Below are 11,823 nucleotides of genomic sequence, written 5' to 3' on the forward strand. Positions count from 1 at the left end.
GCCCAAGCATTGTAGCAAACTGTGCCGTGTACATCTAACGTTACATACCCCGCATTTTCACTTCGTACCGCTGGCTGGTACATTCCCACTACAAAAAAATCCTCTTGCAGCATTTATTAGGATTTAAATGTTTGCGTACCGCGTGCGGTCCTAGTCATGCAGACAAACAAACGACATAGTGTGTTTTTGTGTGGGGGGGGGGGCTGTTTGTGGGTGAGTGTGGGTGGGTGTGCACGTGTGTGTGTGCACGTGTGTGGGTGTGGGTGTGCACGTGTGTGGGTGTGTGCGTGCGTGTTTGTTTGTGTGTAAATCTAAATGTTAAATAACGTGAACCCAGACAATGAGAAAATTAGCCGGGTCCTTACATCTGCTTGAGGACTATATAATACATATCATCTTTGTAAGATCACATATGAACGTGTAGCGTTGCGTTTTGTAATAGTTGTCTCCAATTGCCATAAAAACATGATAATATGATATTCTAACTCACAGTTGATGTCTAAGATGGTCTCCCTGCCACTTCCATCACGACGAGCCCGGTGGATTTTGTCGTTCCGGTCATCTGACCAGTACACGTAGTCCGTGAGCGGGTCGTAGTCCAGGGCTAAGGGCTTTCCTACATCTCCGAGCGGAAGCGTGGTGGTCGAACCGGAAGGGATGTTAACTTGAAGAATGATTCCTCCATCCCTGTCAGTTACCAATAGGAATGGCTCACTGATGCGACTGGAGCCGGGGTCTCCTAAGGTGGAGAAAATATCCAAAGTATTAAAAAACTTTGGATAGATTTTTCGAACAATCGTGTCACGTCTTGAATTATCATCTTCTTTCGTACTTTCAAAAACTATTTGCTCATTTATCACGATCGCCAGGCAAAAGGAAGTGAAATATGGCGTGGCATTACGGTGATTTACTGCCACTATTTGGAACTCCGACCCGGAACCTTCCGATCTCCGCCAGGCAGATTCACAATGGAGCAAGTAGAAGACTATCGTATTTTCAGACATCGCTTTTCTCAAAACAGTTTTAACGGAAAGAAAAATCTGCTCTGGACTCTAGCTATGGATATGTGTTGTTCTCGTGGTTTCGCTGCTGCATACTTGCAGAACACGTTCTTAAAGTCAGTATCGATGCGCAGTAACGCCATCGGTTCCCCTGGGAAAACAGCATGGGTTTTTGGTTCGTCCCTTTAAACTAAAAGAAAGAATACGTCAGATTTTGACCTTGAATGATAAACCAGAGTTGTCACTTCCCGAATCAAACGTGTCCGACATCAAACTCTTCACTATTTCGCCGTGAATGGCCTATTATTAAGCACAACGCCACTCAAATGTGTGAAACACTGAATTCTCACGCGTAAGCAAAACACTATCTTGTTGATGCTGTCGTAGCTAGGAGCGAGCAGTTATAAAAAGCGCTACAAAGACGAGTGGAGTACTTACTAGGCTATCTCTGCACACCAACCAAAGAAAAGAAGACCGTGGTAGCAAGGACCCTTAATAGGATCAGGTTTCAAACTCGGAATATTAAGTTTTGCCTGAAGTGGGCTTAAAGAAATGTAATTTGGGCATAAAAACTCTAAAAGTATATATAAGTCAAGTTCAGAGGTCGCCTGAAATCATAAAACGCAGCACTGTTTGAAAAGTCAGATTTCCTCATGTTTCCAAGCTTGGACACGTCGGTGAAACCTGACGCGTCCTTTTCGTGTACTCGAAAAACCAAAGTACCAAACTCAATACCTACTGCAAAATCAAAACACAATTCTGTACGGAAAACTATCTCTTATCAATCCGAATCAAATCATTCAAATAGCATAACAAAACTTAGGATTAGTGCCCACTCTCTGTAAATTGAAAAAGGTAGCTACAGTAACACACCAGCCAATGAGAGACTGTGTCCCACATGCCATAAAGACGTTGAAAACGAATTCCATTTTAGATTGTCTAACTTATGATGTGGACAAACACAATTATTACAATATATTGCATGTAAGACCGATATAACGCTCCTCATACAAAGATAGCATGGGACCGCGCCCTTTTGTCCGACGACGTCTCTGCGTACATCACACGCTCATATGATTTCCAATAGAGACCGCGCCCTTTGTCAGAAAACTTCACGCTCGTCGGCAATCAACAAGAGTTTTCAGTAGAAACCGCGCCCTTTGATAGACAACGTACCTGATCGCAAGTGCTTCACGCTCGTCGGCAATCATATGATTACCAATAGAGACCGCGCCCTTTGTCAGACAACATACCTCTCGTACTACACGCTCTTCGGCAATCAACATGAAAATAGAGACCGCGCCCTATATCAGACAACGTGAAATGAAATATAACCAAGGAAGTTAAACCTCCCTTATAATAAACACACAAGGTATATAAGACTCGTGTTTGACCATAACAGCACAATACACATTTGACAACAATGCACAGGTAAACCGTGCATTGTCTCTTCTAAAAATTACTTTTACACAACAGTGGGCTAATATTTGAAAAAAAAAAAAAAAAACACTGAGCCGGTCCCCCTCACCACCAACGAAAATGACTATGTTTGCAAAGGTGAAATATATCAAGGTCGGGGTTCCCAATAGAAGTTTGGTAAAATTCTGATTAGTAAATATGTTGTTTTCTTCCCATGACAAAATAGTACTGTAGATCCAATATGGCGCCTGGATAATGCAGCAGGGAGCCGATGGACCACACAAAGAAATCTGGTCATTGTTCATACTGGTTATACTTACTAATATAAACTTAGGGATACACTTAGACCCCATTCATACCAAGGACGTTATATCGGAACCTTGTTGAAGCTCCGTGTTCATATAAATCACTGAACGGATAGAAAACTAAAAAAAAAACATTCACCCAATAGTAGTTTGCTAGACATTCCGTTTACAACAAAAGAAGTTCTCGATGGTTTAAACAATTAAAATCTGGAAAAGCCTGTGGAATAGATTCTATTTCTAACGACATGCTAAAACACGTAACATACTCAAGACAATTATGTTTATCATTGGTAACCCTTTTTAATACCGAATGCACTTTTCCGTCTAACTGAAACACCTAACTCAAATTTTTAAATCAGGTGACAAGTCCTACGTTTATAATTACAGAGGAATCGCTCTATCTAGTTGTCTGTCGAAATTGGCCACTCGTCTTTTGAATACCAGACTACAAAACTTTATAGAAAACAATAATCTGTTAGCCGAAACACAGTTTGGTTTTAGAAAGAAGTACCGAACCGCCGACAATGTCTTTATTCTAAAATCCCTTATTGAAAAATATACACAGAAAAGAAAGGTAAAGTGTTTTTTTTGTTGTTATAAAAAAGCATTTGACTCCATGTGGCGTGATAGATTGTTCTACAAATTGTTAAAATATGGCATCGGGGGAAACTTTTTTTAATATACTGAAATCTATCTACTACTAGATCGATACCACTTTATATATATATTTCTTTTTTAGCATTGTATACCTTAGATTTGATGTTAGCCTTTGTTTATTATTGTTGTTGTAATTTCTCTCTAGTACATTGTATTTTGTACATCAGTGCATTAATCCCCCGGGGAATGAACATGCAATAAAGTTTTATTATGTTAATTATGCAGTTAGATTAGAGAATGGCTTATCAGATACCTTCGTATCAACTTGTGGTGTAAGACAATTTTGTAACCTTAGCCCGATGTTATTTAACCTATTCATCACATCAATGACCTACCGCAATGCTTTGATCATGACAAGTGTGACGCCGCTACATTAACATCTAAAGCTATGTTTATCTTGGGCTGACGATCTTGCCTTGATTTCTTTATCAAAGCATGGTCTTCAGCAATGCATAAATTCCCTGGAAACATACTGTAGTAATTGGAAATTAACTGTTAACGTCTCCAAAACAAAAGCTATTGTCTTCGCTAAAGGTGTTACAAAGAAAATGTCAAAAGAATTCTCCATCTATAATAGAGAAACAGAAGCTACGGATAGTTATACCACCTTGGTATCCCCTTTACGTCCTCAGGTAAATTTAAAACAGCCAGAAAGTTCTTAAAAACCAAAGATATGAGAGCAATATTCAAATTAAAAATACTTTTGTCATCGGAAAACATTTCCATCAAGCTAGGTAAAAATCTTTTTGATAAATTTGTAAAAAAAAACTAATAGTAGTAGTAGTAGTAGTAGTAGTAGTAGTAGTAGTAGTAAGCCTTTATTTAATCTCGAATGCTTGTTCGGTACATACCGCTTTTCAACAAGATCGAGGGTGAGGTTGTATGGATGTGAGTTAACATGCTTTGACCAATACAATATAATATTATACATAATAATATTGCTTTGACCAAACCTCAAAATCACTTAACCTTATTGTGTCCAAAAACATTCCTGTGTCTTAAAATATTTTCTCTTTTTTTTACGCAACTCCAAATTGATAATGGTAACATTCCAGTTTTGATTCGAAAGAGCACTTGCACTGATCTAACTCATACTTATATCATTAACTTTGAAAGAAGAAGAGACAAAAACATGATTCTGAGATAGGCGTCTGGATTTAATCTAGAAAAGGATAATTTTTTCAATCAATAACATACGCCTCTTTTAAGCCATACCAGAATTTGATATTATTGACATTCGTTTTCAAAAATTTCTTCTTGGAGTCCATTCAAAATCATCCAATGACGCTGTACAAGGAGAATTTTGAGGATCTTTCCCCATTATGATATATGCTAAAATTCTACTCATTAAATACTGGCACCGTTTGATAAACTTACCTAGTATTCTATTCACTAACTTTTAATGTAACGCTGATTTCCTCTACCATCCAATCTAGATGTCTAGATGCCTTGTCTTTGTGTTGCGTTGCCTGGTACCTACAACGTTTTTAGATAGTAATTCGATGTTTAGGTAGATTTCAGGTGGGATCGTTGTTTTCTAACTAGCATTTCCCCTCGCTCTTCTTACAAACGGACTTTGAAAACATACGTGAATCTCTCAAATCGCGCACTTGCGAAACAATAAACATGTATGGTGACCTCTCATTGTTTGGCAGTACTTGCGACGAGTGACATGTGCAGATCCGTAAATTCGCGTACACATAGGTAATGGACCTATCATATTATTACTTCACAGTTTGTTTCGCAATGAATGCCATTCAATCGACGTTTATATTGTACAGGGGTGCGTAGCGCGGTGTGTTTTTGCGTAGCATTAGCCTGATCTAGAAATTTGTGAAGGGGGGGGACCACCTGACGTGGCCGAAGGCCTGTGCGGGGGGAGAGCACGAGAAGGGGTAAGCACCCCACTCGTTGGGGGGGGGGGGGTTGTAGTCTCTCTTGTGTATTTTAGAGTCATTTCTGAGCAAATAACCAACGATCTAATACTGATGTTTTCAGTATGTGCCTGTCGGTACATTTTACGAGAAAATAGAATATTGAAACTGCATCTATGTTTAGGACGACTAAATTTCATGAAACAGAGTTCGCGATGGATTTTAGTTAGCGAAAAAAAGAACCATGCCGCCTCTTTATAGACCGGATCACTTAAATCGTTTTCCGATCGCGGGGAACGCGCGGTCACAACATCGCAGCACTCAAATACACTAACGGATAACACTAATCTGATGACATGTGAAATAACGGCCGTGGCGACGGAGCGCCGGGCACGTGTTTACCATTTTCAAGAGTTCACAAAATTTCTAGGAGAATACGAAATTCCGGAGCGCCGGATGTCAGCCGACATTGAATGGGGCCACCTTGCCTGCTGTAACCTGACCGGACCACGGAAAAGTTAGCTCGGCGTAGTTTATCAAAAATTCGATTGACCGCCCATCGGAGAGCAACGATTATCGAGGCGGAGACGTGAGCCTGTGCGACCGAATTTAAAATTTGATGCAAACCAAAACAAGAACGAGGGGCTACTGGGACTTACAATTCTGAACGGGAAAGAGCGAAAAGGTTTTAAAAAACCTCGTAAACTACTGCTTATGTCACAAAATCAAAGGAATAAAAACTTTCCTCAAAGCTTCTTATCGCTGACGGTTCCCACGTGTTGCCAAGACGACGGCACGTCCTGATCAGACGGTTCACAACAAAAGATTTCAAATGCCCAAGCATTGTAGCAAACTGTGCCGTGTACATCTAACGTTACATACCCCGCATTTTCACTTCGTACCGCTGGCTGGTACATTCCCACTACAAAAAAATCCTCTTGCAGCATTTATTAGGATTTAAAGAGATTTGTGATACGAAATGAAAAGATTTCTGTCAACTGAACCTTTGTAACGGCATGGATATAATCTTTGTTAAAGATTTCTGTGTTAACTAGAGCCAAACGTGCATTAGAACTGGCCATCAGTTGAGGCACAACTGCCATGTTATATTCATGTTACGTTACGACGACCAAGAGCGATCACGGCTTGCAGAACCCTCTTAGAATTGTGTTTATTCTTACGGGGGTATTTATTTTCGGCCGGGGTTCCACTGAGATCGGCGGCTGGCTGGCGAACCATCTTGTCGGCATCACCTACGAGCGCCGGGTGTCTTTGCGCCCGGGACATGAGTGACCTAGTACATTTTCTTACCGTGCGTCCGAGTCTTGATTTACTGCAATGTCAATATCGACGATAGATGGGAGGCACAAAGGCTAGGGATTCACAGTAGTGTGTTAACAAGTAAACAATAATCGAGTCTAGGCGTGGTGGGGCGTGCCCGCTAATGTCATGGTGTAAAATCTGGATTATTAACACGTGCGCGGCGCTCCGTCGCCCCAGCTCTGTACTTCTACAGTCTGTAATACGTGTCCGGAAAGAACTGGTCGTAACCATAGGCTTCCTTTCTATTCTTTGTGTTATGTCTTTTTCTGCAATTTTATGTTTGGCCAGTCGTCTAAAATTTTGTTTGCCCGGTCGAACTGGGGGAGGGGCGCCGGGTGCGCCCCCCTCTGGATCCGCAGATGTAATATGATGCTTTTAATACAGTACTACTTTTGTCTAATGTCACAACTAAATCACACATTACGGCATGAGATGCTGTATCAACAAAACTAAACGCAACAAAAATCAAACATACCTGAAAACTTTGAAATGATCTTTATTCTTTAACTGACCTTTCTAGAATGTTCTTTAGAACAGGTAAACAAACTGTGACGTAATAATGTGATATGTCCATTACCAGGGGTCCGGCCGGGTCCGGGGGTTTTACAGACCCGCACACACCGTGGCCGATATGTCCTGCACACACTGGGACACACCCGGACACGTCAAGTTTCACGGGACATGTACAGGCTCGGAAACGTCCGGACATTTTGATTTTCGTGAAGTGTTTCTTGCATCTAAGTGTTCATCTCGGATCAGTCCGAATCATTGTAAATGTAGGGTAAACATATGTATGACGCCAAGTCATCGGTATCTGCACAACCACACTAGCTTACTGAAACAAAACAAGCAAACGCTTTCTTCGTAGAAAAAACTGGAAGTCCGTTTATAAAAAAAAGACAGTTGCATTTACTCACGTCCTCGCGCAGCGATGCCAAAGACACAGCAGATGGCGACGGCACAACACAGTTGAAATCCTGTCATGTTTTTTCTCCCGATTGCTTTCAAACAGACACGTCAAAGAAAAACTAAGAAAAGGGGAGGCACATTAAATGCTCCCCTAACGCTACTGTACCGCTTGCCTGCTCTTATGGTTTGATTATAGTTGTCCTGACGGTTAAAAAAGAACGGTAGGAAAGTTAATGGCTGAGTCAACACGACCCCGCTAGCACTGTTCCTAACAATATATTTTTGGTAGAAGCGAGACCACGTCAGGAACAACTCAACTCAGTCAGGAGGTGCGCATTACTTATGTATCCTGTCAGTCAGGGTGAAACCATTGCAATATTAATTGGGGGGCATCGTAACATAAAGCTAGAGAAAAGTCACTGATATGGTCAACTTGAATTCTGTTTATTTTTCGTATTTGTGGTAGACATACAAGTACGCCTGTGAGGCACACAGGAGCCAACTAAGATCATTGCTATTAAACTAAAACATTTATAGTTAACGACCCCCCCCCCACCTCCCATCACAGGATTAATGTGCTCCAGCTGTCATGATGAGTCACCAACAGGTGGAACATGGTGAACATGGATGATTTCACCCAGATTATTATGACACAATCGGTTATTATTGTTGTCATTCCGAAATGTTACCATCAACTGTAGAACGTCCTTGCATCAACACATAAAGCAGTTTAACTGTGTAAAGCTTTCAACTTCGTGTTCTCCAATGTTCCAGAAAATGAAATATAACCAAGGAAGTTAAACCTCCCTTATAAAAGAAGACATAGGCGCCGTCTCGTCTCTGACCATGGCAACACAATACACATTTGACAAAAATGTACAGTTCAGGTAAACCGTGCATCTTTTGTCTCTTACAAAAATTACTTTTACACAACAGTGAGCTGATATGTGAAAAACACTGAGCCGGTCCCCCTCATCACCAACGAAAACGACTATGTTTGCAAAGGTGAAATGTGTCAAGGTCGAGGTTTCCAATAGCCTAATTTGGTAAAATTCTGATTAGTAATTGTGCTGTTTTTCCGCATGACAAAATAGTACTGTAGACCCAATATGGCGCCTGCATAATGCAGGGAGCTGACATACCACACAAAGAAATCTGCTCATTGTTCATAGCAAGGGTTATACTTACTAATATAAACTTAGGGATACACTTCCCCAAGAAAAGAAAAACTAAGAAAAGAGGAGGCACATTAGATGCTCCCCTAACGCTACTGTACCGCTTGCCTGCCCTTATGGTTTGATTATAGTTGTCCTGACGGTTAAAAAGAATGGTAGGAAAGTTAATTGCTGAGTCAACACGACCCCGCTAGCGCTGTTCCTAACAATTAATTTTCGGTAGAATCGAGACAGCGTCAGTAACAACTCAACTCAGTCAGGAGGTGCGCAGAAAAATCGCATTACTTATCCTGTCAGTCAGGGTGAAACCATTGCAATATTAATTGGGGGCGTCGTAACATAAAGCTAGAGAAAAGTCACTGATATGGTCAACCTGAATTCTGTCTATTTTTCGTGGTTGGTGGTAGACATACAAGTACGCCTGTGAGGCACACAGGAGCCAACTAATATCATAGCTATTAAACTAAAACATTTATAGTTAACGACCCCCCCACCTCCCATCACAGGATAAATGTGCTCCAGCTGTCATAATGAGTAACCGACAGGTGAAACATAGTGAACATGGATGATTGCACCCAGACTATTATGATACAATCGGTCATTATTGTTGTTATTTCCGGCCCATTCCTGTTTGTATTCGACTTACGTCTGGACGTACTAGACTTACGTTTGTATTGACTTACGTCTCGACGTACTAGTCTTACGTTTTTATTCGCCTTACGTCTCGACGTACTAATCTTACGTTTTTATTCGACTTACGTCTCGACGTACTAGTCATTCGGTCACCAGGGGAGGAGGGAATAAATCATTAGCTTAATATGTTCGTACATCTTTAACTGTGTCAAGAAGCGAGAAGAAGCTGAACCTGTAAATAGTAGATCACATTAGTATGTATAGTTCGTGTCATTGCTGTAATCTTTTTTCCCTGTTTATCCATGACCTGTACTTAGCTTGTTAGAGCACAAACGTACAATAAAGGTCTTTCATTCTAAATAAAAATCCGCATTTACCGTCGTCGTCATCATCACTGTCGTGTTCCTGGTGGGATGGTTCTTTACTAAAGACTGGCAATAAACTTTATTGTATGACCTAAGCACAAGGTACAAAATATGACAGCTATATCTGTACCACAAAAATACTGGGACATTACAAAGGGTAATGTAGTGTTAGACGAGAGGCACACATCCTCGTTCCGGTGAAGTTGTTAAAGATCGCGCTGACACCATGGCGATGACAAATGACATGGGACATCGCCTGGTAAAAATTAAAATGGAAATATTAATGATATTACCTAAAGATGACAATAGACGGCGTCACTCTGGAATGCTGAAAACGCCTTTTAACGCTTGCAACAGCGTGACGAGAATAGATTGGCGTGGTCTTCTGCTGACGTGGGTCTTTAACTCTGCAATCAACCTCGACTGTTTGAAAAAAAAAACTCAAAATAGTTTCCCTGGTCTGTGTCGTTCTTACTCTTACAAAAACTTGAGCGGAAAAGTTATTGTACAATTTTCTAACTGATTCTCCATTATACATAAGTGTTGTTTATTATTATAAAGTCATATGAAATAGAATGGTTTGGTGGCCTCATTTAGCCTGTAGAGAGGTATCGCGTCACTAAGTTAGGGCCTGGTCATATACACAATGGGTCGTCCTGCAATTCTAATGTCAAATGTTCCAAACAGGCTGTCACAAAAACACATGCCAACAATCAAGGACGAGTGACATGAGTAGTCACTATGACAAGGACAAAAGAAATGACGCAGGTAGCACTTGCGTGGAGGCATGGTATCCTTGAGAAATATATCGCATGAATGAATGACTGAGGGGACCGAGTCTGTATGTGAATAATGATAATAATAACCTTTATTGTACATTCATGCCCTATCGGTCTAAGTACAGGTGAACAGATGAAAGGATAATATACATATTTGTAGTACAAATAGCTCTAAAACTATACTAATACAAAGGTTCGGCTTCTCGTTTCTTAGTGATGTTGAAAATATAATTTGAAATGGGTTTATTTAAAGCGCATAAGAAAGATAAAGTTTTCAATATTAGTCAAGTATTGGAAGTACGGGAACGTACTTGTGATATAGCTGAAAATGTCATTTCTATCATTACTATATAAACTACAATCAACGATAAAGTGGAATTCATCTTCTACTTTGTTTGAGCTACAAAATTGGCAAATCCTTTGCTCCAGAGGTGTGCGGTTGTGCCTTCCTGTTTCGATGCTGAGTTTATGACAGCTGATTCGTAGTTTGGTGATGGTGGTTCTTTGACTTCCGTTTGGGATTTTAAGATAATGCTCTTCATTATAAGTAGATGTGAATAGTCTGTACGAGCGCAGTTTGTTCTTTGCGTTTTGGGACTTGTTGTCATTATGAATTTCGCGTTGGAATTTTTGAAAATAAATGCTTTCAAACGTTGGTGAATGGAGGAGATGGTTGCATGCACTTTTGAAGCAATTGATAGGGGAGAATGCCAAACAAAGGCATAACAGCATTCCTCTAAAGATTTCCGTACACCAGATGCCCAACATTTACTACCTAGTCTATATAATTCTGATTGACCTAAGAGTGCGTCGGCATTGAGACTCCCAGTTGGCACATTTAGGCATATACTGATAAAATGCTTTATGGCGTTTAGGGAGGCCTTTAAGTGCAAAGGGTACCTCCCGTAATTCAGCCCGTGCTGCAAGATTAGAAACCTGAGAGGGCCGGGGACCCAACAATGGCGTATGCCGCCCCCCTCCCCACCGAAGTGACGCGGTACCATTAGTAGGCCCTACATTGACCCCTGTCGGTGAATAGCCAGTACTTGTCTACTGACCCTATCTTGACGGGGGGGGGGGGAGGGGGCAGACAACTTGAGGAGAGGTCCGATGGCTTCAAAATGGACAACAGTGATGATATGCTGCAGGAAAAAATAACAATTTGTTGCTATAACACCAGATGCAGAAGTCTGGTGTGTGCACTACCGAGAATCAGATCAAATCTCGTCAAACTGGATATCTTAGCAATATCAGAACACTGACTTTATGAAGATGCAATGATGGCAATGGAGACAGTTTTGGAGACCCACAGAGGCTGGGAAAGAGAAGACAGCACATTGACTAAGCGTCACTGGGACAGTGAGGAGATATCAGGGAGGTGCA

General features: G+C 41.0%; 1 protein-coding gene across 1 annotated transcript in view; it reads right to left on the reverse strand.

The window, feature by feature from the left end:
- LOC109482824 (low-density lipoprotein receptor-related protein 6-like) overlaps positions 1 to 1,004 on the reverse strand; it is a gene marked incomplete at its 3' end in the record, with an annotated part of 6,388 nt that extends 5,384 nt beyond the window's left edge. The window contains exon 1 of the mRNA XM_019785666.1: positions 491 to 1,004. Within this exon, the coding sequence (XP_019641225.1) occupies positions 491 to 1,004 (514 nt within the window). The remainder of the gene's footprint in view (positions 1 to 490) is intronic.
- Between the last annotated feature and the right edge of the window lie 10,819 nt (positions 1,005 to 11,823).

The sequence above is a fragment of the Branchiostoma belcheri genome, unplaced genomic scaffold, assembly GCF_001625305.1.
Source record: "Branchiostoma belcheri isolate BF01 breed outbred unplaced genomic scaffold, Haploidv18h27 scaffold600, whole genome shotgun sequence".
Lineage (NCBI taxonomy): Eukaryota > Metazoa > Chordata > Leptocardii > Amphioxiformes > Branchiostomatidae > Branchiostoma > Branchiostoma belcheri.